Source organism: Diadema antillarum, unplaced genomic scaffold, assembly GCF_040938485.1.
Source record: "Diadema antillarum isolate AM-2024a unplaced genomic scaffold, OU_Dant_1.0 seq00001273_RagTag, whole genome shotgun sequence".
NCBI classification, from domain to species: Eukaryota; Metazoa; Echinodermata; class Echinoidea; order Diadematoida; family Diadematidae; genus Diadema; species Diadema antillarum.
The window spans coordinates 322,427-339,466 of record NW_027272054.1 but is presented as its reverse complement, the minus strand read 5'-3'; the positions used below and the strand labels follow the sequence as shown (position 1 = coordinate 339,466).

General features: G+C 38.9%; 1 protein-coding gene across 1 annotated transcript in view; it reads right to left on the bottom strand.

The window, feature by feature from the left end:
• Positions 1 to 6,039: 6,039 nt before the first annotated feature.
• Positions 6,040 to 17,040, bottom strand: part of LOC139745512 (gamma-butyrobetaine dioxygenase-like) — a 39,862-nt gene continuing 28,861 nt past the window's right edge. Inside the window, exons 3-6 of the mRNA XM_071655902.1 lie at positions 9,770 to 9,875; positions 8,468 to 8,670; positions 7,611 to 7,777; positions 6,040 to 6,191 (exon numbers count right to left, since the gene is read on the bottom strand). Of these exons, the coding sequence (XP_071512003.1) occupies positions 6,040 to 6,191; positions 7,611 to 7,777; positions 8,468 to 8,670; positions 9,770 to 9,875 (628 nt within the window). The remainder of the gene's footprint in view (positions 6,192 to 7,610; positions 7,778 to 8,467; positions 8,671 to 9,769; positions 9,876 to 17,040) is intronic.

Below are 17,040 nucleotides of genomic sequence, written 5' to 3'. Positions count from 1 at the left end.
TTGCAATCTTAACAAAAGCAAACATAGATAATCGTACGGCGATGGAAAAGAGTAATTCACAGAAAAGCAAGGATTATAGGCCATAGATATTTCAAAAATTGAAGCAAAACAAAACAAAATACCACCACCATTACCAATTATATGGCGTAGTGCCTATTATATATAGCATTTATATTCCATTGGAGCATTTGATATACGTAGATACTACAAGCATATCTTTTACACCGTTGGAGCATTTGATCATTGATACAGTTACTAAAAGCATATCGTTTACACCGTTGGAGCATTTGATCATTGATACATAGGAAGACACTAAAAGCATATTGCTTACAGTACTTGTTTTAAAGTAAACGTGCAAGATATTATTATTCTCCGGAAAGGTAAGCCCCCTACGTACATTTCATTGTCATTTGTTTATCATTGGGATTTATACAGTAACAATGATCAACAGATGATAACAAAATATTGTTCTAACGTGCTTTTTTTCCGGCGTATCCAAATAATCTAAAGAAAAATAGTAGAACTATTATAAGAAATAATTTGACTTGGATATTTATTTGGCCATATAAGTGATATTTAGGGAATTATTTATCAATAGAAGTCAACTTGTATGTGCATTTCATAGTCCCTTTGATGGTGTGTGTGAGTTTCGCTGACTCAGCAAATTTCAGAATGAATTCAAAGTCCATTTAACAATTGGCGCTAATAATGAAATTGGCGCTAATAATAAAAGTCACGGTCATCGAATTGAGCATGATAGCACATAATCAGGAAACATGAAAACATGCACAGTTGAATGTCACCCACCTCTTCCGGAATGACATGTCTAATTATTAGACAAAAACAAAGTAAGAGGTTTCCATGCAACAAAATAAGAGGTTTCCAAGCGTGCAATCACGAAATTTTCGTTTAATCATTACATTGCCAGAGTTGCGATTACTCTGGCATTTTAATTTCCCCTACAGCTGTATTTGATATGGCATGCATATTGAACAAAAAGGCGTCAAATTCTTAACATAAAATGTAAGTTTTGACATCATGATAACACAAATTATCTTATGTTATAGAACGTATAGGTTTATCATAAATCGAGCTTAGCATACCTTGCGCATAATAATGATTTCAGCCTGTCTTTCATCAAAATACACTACATTGTATATCCCCACTAGGTCCATTGATATACACTGCTGCAAAATCAGGAAAATATCGGAATATTTCACCTATAAGGTATACGAGTTCGACATATAGGGACGGAGTTACAGGCGAGAATACAGTATTGTTCAAAGTAACTGCCCAAACCATTCAGAACCATCAAGAAATACAATGTTAAAGAAACCAATGTGAGCTCATTGTCATAGCGTGGAATTACCCTTTCATGTTTTTGTAATCACATCTTTACAGCCCATTTTTTCCAGGACAGAACAGTACCACATGTATTGCATAAAAACGAGAGACAAAATCACACGGCACCAGACTGGTGTTTGAATGTTGTTATTTCTTTCGCAATGTAAAGCTTGAAACAAACAAACAAACAAACAAACAAACATACAAACAAACAAACAAACAAACATACCGACTAAAACGTCTTGCATTTTCAAGCTATCTTTAACACAGACACAATATCCCAATTCAACACATTTTTGATGAGGATACTTCTCCATCCATTCATTTTTTTTTTTTCTGCATTAAGTTTTTTAAAAGTGGAATATCTTGTCTAAAACAATTTTCGCTCCTCACTTGACTTACCACATCACTTCATTTCAGGTCCGATCAAAAAGCAAAAGCAAAAGACAAAACGTTTTGGTGCGTTATGCTCAATGGTGCATGACGTCAGAGCATGATGTAGGATACGTAAACTCTCCTGACAGTCTTATGTGTATAATTGCAGTAGTTATGGTGTGACTGATCAAACGGTGTGTGTGTGTGTGTGTGTGTGTGTGTGTGTGTACATTGTGTTTGTGAGTTCGCGCATGCGTTTGTTTGCCTTCACCTGTATGTGATGTACATGTGTCATAAATGGCGCGACGCGAAGTGTCATCCTTTGGAGTACGTGCGAGTGTGTGTATGTGTGGGTGTTCAAAGGTTACGTAAAATATGCACTCCCTCGGAAAGGACGGGCTTCACGTTTTTAAGCTCTTGTTTTGTTGTTGATCGGTAACAATAATGAATTGTGATGAATTATGAATTTGTAATGATGTATGTGTTTACTGTATCGTGAGTATAAATCATGCTTGTATGTTTGTGTATATATTGAAAATTGTATTTATTTATATGTGTACATGTACATGAATGTACGTATGTATGTATGTATGCAGATATTCCTATATGTATGCCCATATGCCAACAAGAAGAATTTCCTATATGGACAATAAATGAATCTGAATCTGAATCTGAATCTGAATCTGAATCTGAAAACAAAAAACAAACAAACAAACAAACCATCAACCGAATTCGTTCAGCATACATCCCTATACAAAACTTAACTCGCATGCAGCCTGATAAATTGTAGATACATGACCTCGTTAAAACACGTATGTTACGTGAACTTAAATATGAGCGAGTACATTCACGACCAAGCAATGTGAAGATGAAATAATGTGTACGTAATGATAAACAGCGTGTGAGTAAATGCATAATGATAACCACATTACAGTAACATTGATGTGAAGACCATACCAAAAGGAAAACTAACCATGCTACCAACCAAATAATGCTGAGTCCGCAGAAAACGGTGCCAATATCACATGATTTGGGCCTAGGCTTGTGAAGTTTCAGGGACGGCAAGGACATTACTTCTCGTCCATGATATACCTACCACAGAGCATTGTTTCCTCAATCGAGGAAATAATGCGACCCGACAGGAAGAGGGAGGCTATACCCTGCCCAATATACTCACATACCCACAAAAACTAAAGAAACTAGAGATTGTAATTTGTCATCACTGACAAATTAAGGTGATCCGATTTTTTTTTATCAATGATTCGAGTCCTGATCGCAATAGGCATGACCATACAAGTTTCATCTGTGTTTAGAGACATTGGCCATGTGATGTTTGCATTCTCATTTAGAAAAGGGAGTCATATCTGCCATCTTTGGTACCAAATTCTGTATACACTGAATAACGAAGATACAGCAATGAATACATATGACCTTTGACCCACCTTTGCACTCCCAAGATTGCATCTGATGAAATAGTGGTTATTTTGTGAAATGATTCTCGCGACATCGTCTATACGTGTGAAAAATATGGGAAAGATAGGACAGGTATTCACTAAGATACAAGATGAAACATTTATGACCTTTGACCCTAATTTACATACCCAAGATGTTGTCCGATCTAGTAGTTGTTATTTTATGAAATAATGTACGAGACATGAACTAAACATGTGCAAAATATGGGGGTGATAGGGCGTGTTTTTCTTGAGTTATTGCAAAGAAAGTTGCAGAAAGAAAGAAATATCTCAATACATAGAAGATAAGCTTTAATTTCAACCAATTTTTTATCGTAATTCCGACATCGTATGAAAAAACGAAGGAAATGAAACGATAGCGCAAAGTCTCAGCTACAATATATTAAAATCTGGGAGAAATTCACCGAAGGGTAAGTGAGCTAGTGCTCGATAGAGACAATCATGTCAATTTTCACATTAAAGAAAATTCCCTCCCATAGAGATAACACGTCATAACGAAGATACAAAAAGAAGTACATATGACCTTTGACCTCAATTTGCACAGACAAGATGGCACCTGAGTAAAAAGTGATTATTTTGTGAAATGATCCTTGTAACATGGTCTTTGCGTGTGCAAAATATGGGAAAGATAGGACATGTATTCACTAAGATACAGGGTGAAACACCTATGACCTTTGACCCTAATTTACATACCCAAGATGGTGTCCGATCAAGTAGCTGTTATTTTATGAAATAATTCACGTGACATGAACTAAACATGTGCAAAATATAGAAGTGATAGAGGCCGTTTTTCTTGAGTTATTGCAAAGAAAGTTGCAGAAAGAAAGAAATATCTCAATACATCGAAGATAAGCCTGAATTTCAACCCAATTTTTTGACGTGATTTTGACATCGTATGAAAAAACAAAGGGCACACTTACGGTAGCGTAAAGTCTCAGCTACAACATATTTAAATCTGGGAGAAATTTACCGAAGCTTAAGTGAGCTAGTACTCGATAAAGATAGTCATGTCAATTTTCATTTCCAGAAAAACTGCACTCCCATAGAGATAACACGTAAACTGGTCAAATTTGACAAGATTACTTTTAATCCATTTTTACGAGGTGATACCGTTATCCAATCAGAACACTGTAATTTTATGTTTGAAAGAACATTAAATAAGCTACATCATACTGAAATCTGGGTGAAAACTGACAAAGGACTAGTGAGATACGCTCGAATGAACTTGAAATTTGATGACGTCATTTTGAAAATTTACTTTTTTTACTTTATTAAGAAATTTGATATCTTTTAATCATTTTGTCAGCGTTGCCAACCCATGAAATGACATGTACAACTCATCAGTTTTCAAAATATGTATAGAAAATGGGGGGTCACCGTCCATCCTGACGAGTAAAATCGGATTTAAAATTGGCAGTTTTTTGGCATAGTTGTACTGTATATCGCCATTGACGCGCGCGCGGAATTTCAACTTTGACGGGCCCGTATGACGTCATATTGAGTCGGATTGACTTGAAACTTGGTAGAAATATTCCTTGACATTTCAGGCAGCCGATACGTGTGAAAAAAAACGGGAAATTTCTATTGCATATAAGCTGTGCGTGCGTATATGCGTGCGCGCGTACGCGTCCGTCCGATTTTTTCAATTTTTCAAAAAATGCTCCAAATGGTCTGAAACGTGTGCAAAAAAAATTTGAGCTCGATTTGAGCATACAAATATTTCAACGCGCGCGTACGCGCACGTACCAAGAGAAAATGTGAATTTTGAGAATATGAGTAGAATGCGCATAACTTGAAATATATGTGACGTAAATTTCATTGAAAAACTTCATTCCATTAATGAGATATGACTGAAAATGTGTTTTCATATAATGACGTCATAGTGACGTCACGGTCGACTGATCACTTTGATTTTAGTTCGATTGCCGTCTTTGGGACACGATACATACATGGTATAAGTTTGAAATTGATAGGCAGAGTACTTTCTGAGCTAACCTCTGCACAACTTTTGGGGAGAAATAAAGAAAGAAGAAGAAGAAGAAGAAAGAATCCGTACAGATACAATAGGTGATCCGAGAGGATACTCGGATCACCTAATAAAATAAAAACAAGGATTTTTATTTGTGCCAAGGTATTTAACAAATATTGGTTCATGGTATTGTAACAAAGGTGTCAGTAATGCGAATAATTTCTTTGATTTTATTTAGATCATTTTCATTTTATATAATTTCGTTTATTTCATTTCCAAAAGTTAATAATGTAGTCACACGTATTTGTAATTAGTAAAGAAACAAAACTTAAAGCACTGTATCTGGACTCGCTGTTAAATTCCGAGAACGATACCCATCGGCGCAGACGGTGGGCTTTCCGCCATCACACCAGACGACCGAGCCGATGGAGAGTCTAAGATCGGACGTGAAACCTTTCTCTGAATTAAACAGTGAGTCCAGATTAAATTCTTCTTTCTTCAAGTGAATGTTACCTGGATGAATCAGAATTACATCAGTTTATAATACGTGCAAATAGATGGAAATATTTATTCATCATTTCGCATCGCCGAGTATATGATATGACCCGCTTCCATTCATCTACAATATGTCTCATTCAAGCTGTAATGGTCCTCTCACGGACCAACACCACACACACACTCACACACACGCACACACACACACATACACACACACGCACACACACACACACACACACACACACACTTCTTGCGTTCATAAGCTCGCTATAAAACGAGTCCACCCCCCGGAGGAAGCCTGTTGTATCCGGGGCACCAACTATATACAGGTACACCACACTTTTCCCATCTCAAAGAAAAAGGTGCCATAAACCACGTATTTTACTCGACGCTTTGTCCTAGGACTCTTATCTTTGACAAGACGGCATCCCAGTCTAAAAAACCTCCCTCCAAGTGGCGAGAAGAGCCGGGTTTCAAGGTGAAAGCCTCCCGACCATGCAACACCCGATGGTTGTCCCGTACGACAATGTCACCTGTAGGGGGTCAAGAGAGAGTGCAATACGAGAGACCGGGAGAGAGGTGCACTTAAAAGGCAGATGGGTATACAGATAGACAGATGATTATATTAAATGGATTAGTCAAATACCGGTTAGTATTTGGCTAAACACAGTCACGCGATGGAGGCACATTGGATATGTTTGCCCATGGGCAGAACATTTTTGTAATGTTCTCCCATGGTAAAACATTTTCACGTATCAAACAAATGACAAACGATACAAAACGATTGATACGATCATTTTTTTCACGCAATCGATAGGATAAACTTGCCTATACATTTGACTAACCCATATAATATAACAGATGGTGACTTTTGTTGTCGGGAACATGTACCAAAGTTATTTTAAAACCAAACGTTCTACCTTCAGGGTTTGAAATGCTATTTCGGGAGGCTATAAGTCCCGAGACGAAGTCTCGGGACTTAGGCCCCTACATGTATTGTATAACCTCCTTTCAAACCCTTCGGGTAGAACATTCGGTATGTTCCCTCCCCCGCCAGTCATCATCTATATATAAGTATATTGAGTAGATTATAATAAGGGAGCTTTAGATTTTCGTGGACGTTTACGATCAGAAAAAAAAAGTGTTCTGCGCATGCGCAAATTTGCATAAAAATCGACCTCTCAAATCGTCTGAGTTTGCACGCGCACGGTCGGTTCTGGGCACTGTTTCTGGGCCGTTTTGCGTCCGCTCGAATTCACACCCGTCCGCAGAGAGCTACCAGTAATTGATGCACTGATCTTATATGGGGGCGCCATTTTACTAATTTTTATAGACTGCATCCTAGCGTAATAAAGCTACTTTGTAACACGACGCAGGGAGAGAGGAGATCGGCCAAAGCAGTCGTCGTCTTTGAACGACCGCGTCGCATATATTTCTAACCATTATCATCATCATCATATTGTAATTGTACCATTTCAATAAATTTCTTTATCACGGCTCTCTTAATGTCATCTACACCGTCTTTCCACAGCATGAGGAGTATGATAAGGTCTCTTCTGCTGTATCATTATGTTTCCTTTGACCATACATCAGTGAGAAGCACAGAGACCACTCTGATGCTCCTGGGAGCTATTTCACTAACATCAAGACTTACATCCAGCGGGGAAAAAAAATGAGCCTTAAGTTAGGACAGATTCAGATCAAATCTAGCTGTGATGGATTTATCGACGTTCAAGATGTATTCCAGAACGCGGCAAGGTGGGCGCAGGATATTGTTCCCATCTGGCTTATTGAAACAATTACGAATACATGAGGATTGATTGATCTCAAAACTGTCCGGAAGATCAATCGCAATTGAATTTAGGATTGATTTTATGACCAAGTGTAACAGACCCGAGGACACCAATGCGTGAGTAAATTACCTGGAATGCGCGTGGCACAAGGACACTTACCACCTCTCATCCTATACCGGAAGACATTGACGGGGTCATACAAAAGGTCCGCAAAGCAAGCCAGAGCCTCGTACGTCGCGACGACGTTGTCCACGTCCATGCGGAGCATTGCACTCCGCCCGTGGTCACTGAATATGATCTTGTCGACAACGCCCTTGTCATTTAGTCTTTGTCCAAATCGTAAAAAAGAGGTCATTACAGATTATCTGGAGGATCGAGGGTCATCTTGTTTCTATCATCTTTATCAACGTTGACAAGAATATATCCTCTGTGTGCCACATTTATACCTGTCCACAGATTTATTTGTGAGATTTGTGCATATTTGAATCGTTGGCATAGAAAAGGTTAAATATAACTGCAAGTGTCATTGAATCATTTTATAACTGGTGTATTCTTCTACTTTTTTTGTTACATTGCGCTATTGATGTGGCCTTGGGCTTTTTTCCAACATAAACACAAAAAGTTATTGGTACAAATCATTTTGTAAAGTCCTTCCAGAGTATCAAAGATCTTGATTAATCCATGTACCCAAGAAAACAAATATTAAAACGGAAATCTATTTGTTGATTCTTAATCATTTAACCTCCCCGTTTTGTCTCCCTTTTTATTCATTGCCAATAGTCAAAACATTTATACTCGTTTACCACGTTGTACTGTCTTTTAAGAACAAATAACAATAATATCGTATATGACTTGGCAACCATGGCAAGCGCGTAATGTGCGATGTTTAGAGTAATGGTAATATTCACGAAATTGTCCTTTAAAAGTCAACAACAAATGAAACAACAAAAACAACAAAACAACGACAATACCAACAACGGCAACAACGACAACTTTTAAGATATGTAGGCCTATACCTTATGGTTCGGACTCGTGAATGTTGGAAAAAGTCGCCCACAGCGTCGCGCCCAACATCGTGGTACTCTAGCACTTCTGTCGTGAGGATGTCGAACAGTTTGGGAGCGCTCTGCCGGAGGTCGTTGGCAATCTTGAACCCGTCGACGAGCATGTTCTCACCTCCTTCACCGTCCGCCTGGGCAATGCAATGTAACATCTGGATCTGCGGAGACAAGACGTTGCTAATGTCAGCGAATGTCGTGGTTAAAATCCGCAAAAGCTTAGACACAGCCATGGGCAAGCAACATCTTAGAAACTAGAGGGGATGACATCATCTTAGTGATCTGTATTTTGATGCTTTTATCCCATCATAACCGCCGACACCAGCATGGACGAAAACAAACAAAAAACAAAAAACAAAACAAAACAAGGTGAAATATACGAAAGCAAATATATTGTCAGGCTAATTGTGATTTGTAATTTAATTTGTCCCATTTTTCGAACATTGTTTCAGAGTATGAATATGGACAGTAGCGATAGACGACATGACCATGTATTTGTTAACATTACGCGACGTTACCGTGTCCATTATGTGTCCACTTCAGTAATTACCAATTCTGTGGCCAAAAATTTGTCAAGTTTTGAGGTTTGCTGCTCCCCATCATGAATATATATTCAATTGCGGTGGAATGTGAAAAGGCACTGCAGCCCCCCCCCCCCCCCAAAAAAAAAACAAAAAACAAAAAAAAAACAAAAAAAAAAAAACCCCCCCAAAAAAAAAAACCAAAAAAAAAAAAAAAAAAACCCCAAACACACTAACAAGCAAACAAACCACAAACAAACAAAACAAAACAAAATGAGGGAAACATCTTTTTTTTTTATGTCAGTGACAATGTACGATTACCAATCTAACTAATGTAATAATAATTATATGATAATATGTATGATATAGCCTACGGTAATCAAAATTTTCCAAACATCTGAATGTACTCGTCAAGATGCAGATATTTAGGTGGCTGCAGTGATGATGGGATGAAAGAAAGGCATTCGCTCATAATCCATGTGTGTAGTAGGTCCGTGGTGATACGAATCAAGTATCTACTATCATGGACATTCCACAAACAAAACAGAATCACGCTCCGACTGATATCTCATAAGCCCCCCCCCTCCCTGTTCCTTTATTACTCTTTTATTTCCCTTCTTGTATAAAGAGAGAGAGAGAGAGAGAGAGAGAGAGAGAGAGAAAAGGGGGGGGGGGTAGAGTTTGCCTCACCATACTCTCATTTCTTCTTATAAATAAAAATGCAGTCGCTGACACTCACATCGTATGTGTCGTTGAAATACGTCAGGTCGGTGTGACTGCTCAGGAAGCTCGAGGTGTAGGCTATGTTACTCGGGTCCACCTTTGCCTTCACGTGAAACGTCTCCCTGTACGTGTACATTGAGAAAAAAAAAAACACCCCACCTTTTTTGTGCAAATAGCAGAATAAATAAGCAAGTTCGGGACTCCAGTCTGCACATGAGCAGAAAAAGGTAATTTGTACTGAGATACCGGTTGGTTTTCATATTCACTAGGCGTTTTCACATCAGCCCGATATTTCGAAATAGCGCGCTATTTTCTGACTTGGGAAATTAACCCGATCACGAAATAGCGCGCTATTTGATAATGTGAATACAAATTAGCGCGCTAATTGATCGAGAAAATTTCTCGAGTCCAACTCGGGAAATTTCCGAAATAGCAGGATAATTAATTGATTATGTTCGGGCTGATGTGAATATGGAATGAAATAGCGCGCTAATTTGCGATCTCGAGAAATATCTCGAGCTTGGAATTTTATCGGGCTGATGTGAAAACGCCTACTTAAGCTACCCTGACACTTGCACGAATTTGGGTTTGCGCATGGTTTCAGCATTGTCACGTATCATTTCGTGCCAATGCGAGAAACACTCGTGGCAACCTGCGGGAGAATGCTGGCCAATGCCGTCAATGCGTGAAAATTTTACGAACTGTTCAAAATTTTGGCACGACAAAATGTTTAGTCAAGTTTCGCGAACCCTTCTTGAACTACGCACAACCTATGCCCAAACTAGCCGAACCAGTGCTTACTAATGCGTGCCCATCAACCTAGTGACACGCAGGTCACGAATAAATCACGACCAATTCGCAAGTAGTTCACGACTAACTTGCGTGTTCTTTGCGCGTAAAATGCGCATACTCCCGCATAGTTTTCGCATGCCAATCGCATAGTCTACGCATGATAAGCGCGTTAAAGGAAACCAAAACCCAAATGTGAATTTGGATTGAGTGAAAGTAGCAGTATCAACAGATCATATCAGCCAAAGTTTGAGGAAATCGGCTGTCAATTCAAAAGTCATGATTTTTTTTTTTATTTCGATGCAGTAATTGCTGGACAAGGAGGCTATTATACAGTGGGTTAATGAAAAAGGTTTAATTTTTCTTGGAAAGTACACGTTTAATCGACCAGCTACTGACATTGGTTAAGGGTAACATTATTTCCTCTACTTTTTGAAAAGAAGTAAGCCAGAATGCTCTTCATAATGCTAAAAAGTGAAATATGTGGAATTTTCTTCCTGTTTTCTATATTGTTATCCGTATTGATGCATGTGATATGAACTGTGATAGTCTCCTCGTCCAAAGATGGCGGCACCGAAACTTTCAGAATTTATAATTTTTTTTATAACTCTGTTTTCCTTTAAGTGATAAAGAGCAGTCGTCACAATACAGATTAATAACAATCTGTTCGTATCATGGCAACAACCAGCTCATCCTCTGACAGAACCTCTGCAGTCCAAGACCAGTTGTTCAAAGGCCAAAGACAAGGGAAGGAAGACAGTTGGTGGGTCAAAGAAGGACATTTCGGGATACACGATAATGTTGTTTGTTGAATTTTTCCAAACACATTGTGTTAAAAAAGAGGGCAAAGAATTGATTAGGATGTATAAACTAAGGCCAGATTGTGAACTCAAGTTTGGGCTTAACAATATAGGATTACACTTTGTTATACCGTAGTTTTGTAGATATTCGGAATGTTTGTTTATCCTAATGATGCAGGGTTCGTTCATTCTGAAAACTGGATAATGACATACATTTGACAATTCTTATGGTGAAAAAAAAAACTTCTATTAGTGACAAAGTACGGTGATATCATTAGATTTTTAGATAAAGTATGATATTAAGCATTTGAAAAGTGAATGAAAACATGCACACACACATATATGTATATATATACAAACATACAAACACATTTTGTTTTGCGACCTGGGATGTTAATTTGTAATAACTGAATTCTAATGAACAAAAATAACATCTTCTCCTCTCTTACATTATCATCGGGATGATTCACACTATTGTTTTTGTACGAAACAACAATAAACTCAAAGGCAGACTCCCCTCCAAAAATTACACATTTATGTAGGGCCTATTGATCGTTACTTTTGAAAGGATCCTGCATGTTCCCCTATATAGTCATGATGGATCAGCCCCTTCCCACTGGAATATAACTACTCAACAGAAACAGTAATTGTTAACAGATTATTAAATGACCTTCGGTTAACGAACCGTTTTCATTGTCGGATTAACGAGACTTTAGAATGAGGAAAACTCAGGACAATTGATGCAATTTTATGCTATTTCATGTTAGGATTACCGAATCTTCGGAATAACGCACGTATTTCATTTTTAGACTTGCTTATCTTCGGAATAACAAACATCCCCGCAAACATCATTGCAACTTTACCCACCTTCATTTCTCAGGCGTCCTTCTCCTTTTAAGATTTGGAGTTGCTCAAAAACAATGAGCCCTATAGTCACTACATTATAAACATTTTCTTAATGTTTCTTTGATGTTGTCGAATTTCTTATTATCATTAGATACAATCAGGTACTTGGAAATGGAAGCAAGTTTTATGATCTAGAAAATGAAAGGACAAATATGCTGCAAGTGGTGTCCTGGCAACGAATACGAATACTTAAATAATGCGTAAATGTGTCGTAAACATGACGTATCACTGAGTTTCATTGAGAATACTCATTTCTTGAACTATTCGTAAATTCGAAATGACTAAACTCGGCCTGCGCACCACAAAATCCCACGTACTGGCACGCCATAATGCGGTGCAGGGCGCAAGCCAAAATTCGTGCAAGTGTCAGGGTAGCTTTTGACCCCGTTTACAGTGCGGGGCTGGGCCGCGGCTCGGCCGCGGCCGAGCCCTCCTTCATTTCAGTGTAAACGCCCTAAAGACCAAATGCGGGGCCAAAATTGGCCGCGCATTTCGCCACGCTCTGGAGCCCGGCCTTTTCTCAGTCCCCGTTTACAGTGCGGGGCTGGGCCGAGCCGCGGCCGAGCCCAGCCTCAATTGCGGGGCCGAGCCCCGCAATTTTGTCCGTTTACACTGCCGGACTCGGCCGCGCTTTTAATTCAAAGTTTTCAATATTTTGTCGTAGTGGCGCTCTGCTTGTAAACAAACGCAATTTGGTACAGTCTGGTTTTCAGACCCTTTGCCAACTGAATGCCCATTATTCGGGCAAAGGCCTTTGCCGAAGGAAAAGTCCTTTGCAGGACAAAACCATCTTAAACTATACTAATTTTCGACGTTGAGGGGGTTGATATCCTGAAAAACGAAATAGTACGGGCAGAGGGGTTTGGAAGCCACACTAAAATTGGCCGCGCATTTGGCCCAATTTACGTTTACGCTGAGAAAAGGCCGAGACTACCTCCAGAGCGTGGCCAAATGCGAAGCAAATTTTGGTCCCGCATTTGGCCTTTTCCCCGTTTACACTGAATTGAAGGCGGGCTCGGCAGCGGCCGAACCGCGGCCGAGCCTCGCACTGTAAACGGGGTCTCAGTGTCAACGCAAACTGGGCCAAATGCGCGGCCAATTTTAGTCTGGCTTCCAGACCCTTTGCCCGTACTATTTCGCTATTCAGGATATTAACCCCCTCAACGTCGAAAACAAGTATAGTTTAAGGTGGTTTTGTCCTGCACAGGATTTTTCCTTCGGCAAAAGCCTTTGCCCGAACTGCGACTTCGTCGCCACGGAATCCAGGTGGCAAAGAGTCTGAAAACCAGACTGTACCAAATTGCATTTGTTTACAAGCAAAGCGCCACTACGACAAAATTTTGAAAGGTTTGAATGAAAAGCCAGTGCCGAGCCCAGCAGTGTAAACGGACAGAATTGCGGGGCTCGGCCCCGCAATTGAGGCCGGGCTCGGCCGCGGCTCGGCCCAATCCCGCACTGTAAACGGGGTCTTTGTCCATGGACCAGGCCAGATATTGGTACCACCTGAGGTGGCAAAATCTTTTTGGTGTCATTTTGTTTGTCGGGCATAGATATGCTTATCAAGCTATGATAGCATTTCTAAATGAGTAGCTTAGTCATAATAGATGAATTTTTAACCAATTTGGTCTCGTTGTTATATTCCTATACTTCTGAATCGAGACTAACCGGTATACAAAGAGAGCACTGTCTTCTGTATGTCCACAGGTGTTCTGTGGTAAACGCGGTGAGCTTAGTATTTATTCAAGGCAGCGAAGGGAATATCCAAAGGTTATGATGTCCACAGCCCTTAGTTTTTATTCAAGACGGCGAAGAGAATATCCCAAGCTTATATACAGTGTATATCCCTTTATCTAAAAACAAAAAAGAAAAAAGCAGTTCCTCGTGGATTTTGCCGTATTTTTCAATTATTCATCATTTTCCGGTGAAAACGCTACGGTGAAAACGCTAATGCGCTAAATGAACAGAGTGATTTTTGTTTAAAAACTGATGTATTTGTTGAGAGGGTAGTATAAAAACAGTACTTTTTCTAATTCACTCCCTCTCTCTCTCTCTCTCTCTCTCTCTTGTCATGGCATTCACGGTATTTTATGTTCATGAAACAATTGTTCTGTCCTGCATTATCACCTCAAAGATTTGCTGCGTCGAATACCCCCCCCCCCCCCCCATGCCGGGAGAAAGGACAGGAGACTTCGCATCTTCAGCCCAGGGCTGGGTGTATAATAATGTTATCGTACAAAGGAAGTTACGGAGAGTGCATAAATGAGCTAGGTGAATAGTACCTTTGTTTTGTTTTTTGTTTTGTTTTGTTTTGTTTTGTTTTTTTAAGATTGTAGTGTGTGTTCTTACGCCTTTGGTTTTGTTTTGTCTGGTCTTTGGTAATATTTGGTGTTTCCATTGAAGCCTATTTTTTTTCCCCTCGTTTTCTGTGTATACGATTCTAGAACTATTGGTGTTAACGTGTATTAGAGACTATAGTCCAAAAAAGGATCAGACGCCTGGTAGTTTTACTATCATTGAATGCTATCAAACTTTTGCTTTGTGATTTCAAAAATGTATTTGTCATATACCCTGTGAAAAAGCACGATGTTCTTCGATCTGATCAATAAAATCCAGAAATACAAAAAAAAATAAAAACAGTATAGATAATCCCTTTTATTAGGAACTTTAGATATGATAACGGTACATTGTTTTGTTTGTTTTTCTTTTGAGCAGTGTTTACCAGAATATTGTTGTTAATCAGGCAAAACACACACACACACACACACACATACACACACACAGACACGGAAACAATAGTCACATAATGTAAAGACGCAGTATTGTAGCAGAAATTAAGAACACATTGACAGGACAATGAAAAGGTCAAAGAGACAAGAGAAGGGGGTGAGAAGAAAGAAAGAGAGATCTGATGCCACGCAACTCCATCACCAGCTGGAAGTACGAATGGAAGTCGTCCCGGAGATCAAGGTGAGTTGTTACTTTTCACTGTGCTTCTGTTTTAATATAACCGGTGAAATTTTGATGGTGTCCTTTTTTAGAGCATCATATGCTGAATATAGTGTGCCAAATTTCAGAGGAATTGGTTTAAAAACCTTGAAATTATCAAAGGTCACACTCGACCTGTCTTTGGTGAAAGAGCGTCAAAAATATTTGGTCTTGGTCGGGTTAATGGCTGAAATCTATGACTAAGCTACTACTCTCGAAATGCTATCATAGCAAAATATAATCCTAGATAGATATATGCCATTTCAAAATGCACAACATATAGAACTTGCCACCTCAGGTGGTACCAATAACCCATTTTTTGGGTCTTGGCCCATGGACTAGTTTATTATGTGACAATTGTTTCCGTGTCTGTGTGTGTGTGTTTTTTTTTTTGTTTATTGTTTTTGCCTGATTAACAATATTCTGGTAAACACTGCTAAAAAGAAAAACAAAACAAAACAATGTACCGTTATCATATCTAAAGTTCCTAGTAAAAGGGATTATCTATACTGTATTTATGCTACCCTATAATTCGTGTTTCAAATTGTAAGTATCTGGGTGTGCAAATTGATCAATATCTAGAGTGGACAAATCAAATCGATTCATTGCATAGAAAATTACAAACTCTTTTATACTTGTTAAAAAGAATTCGACCCTGTATAACAGAGCAAATGGCATTGATTTTTCATAAAATCATTATTCAAAGTAGAATTGATTACTGTATTATAATTTGGGGAAACGCGGGGAAAATACGCATTGATAAAATTCAGAAATTATTAAATAGGGCACTAAGAGTTTCTATGAATGTAAAATGGGAGATTTTCAAGTGCAGCATTATTTGATTTGATACAGACAAAATTTAAAGTTAAAGATTGATACATTTACTGAAAGAAGTGATAAACAGTTATTGTATGTAATGTATAGAATTGTAAATAGTATGGTTGGGTGTTCATAATACCGGACACCTAACGTTTTTCTATCAATAGAAACGTGAAAAATCTCACAATTTGCCTGAAATTTTACTCACGTGTGGAGAAAATACTCCGGATTCTCAAGCGCGCACTGAAAATGCGATCTGAGGTACGCGCTCTTAGATGGCGGCTTCGAACGCGTGGGGTGTCATTTTTTCCGCACTCAGTTGCCCTGCTCATTTCTACCGACCACCCTGACAATGCGTATAAAGGGCACTTAAATGCGTTTTTTCGACAGGCCGCTGTTTTTTTCTATCCGTCATTTTTTCCCCAATAATATTTGAATATATTTTGAATCCTTCGATATTACTTTTGAAGGACTGTTTGATGAATTTGACTTGATTTTTATTAGGAAACTTTTCATCGTAATTGAAATAAATTAGATGAGTCGGTTTGTTTTTTCACATTCATTTCTCGTTTCTGCATCAACTCGTACGGTCGTAGCGGGCGACAAAATGTTTGTCATGTGTATGTGTAACGTGTGTGCACGATCGTACAAGCGGCGGTGACAATTTTGCGGTCAAAATCGTCAAATTTATTACGGAAGGATACTCTACATCTAACAACGAGTCAGCAATGGTAGGCCTAGTTATATGTAGTTACACGATAAACCTTATTCGATTTTGCTAAATTTCGGTAATTTAGAGGGAATACTTAGTTGTTTTCGCCACATTTTACTCGGTAGCGTAGCCCAGTGAAGAATCGAACACCGTTGCGCGTAGTCCCATGCGTACATTTTCTGTCTGTACGCGCAATGCCATTATAATGCGTGGTCGGTCGTTATGGACCCGGTCGGTGGGTTGAACACCTACCATACCATGCCACAAATTATATTG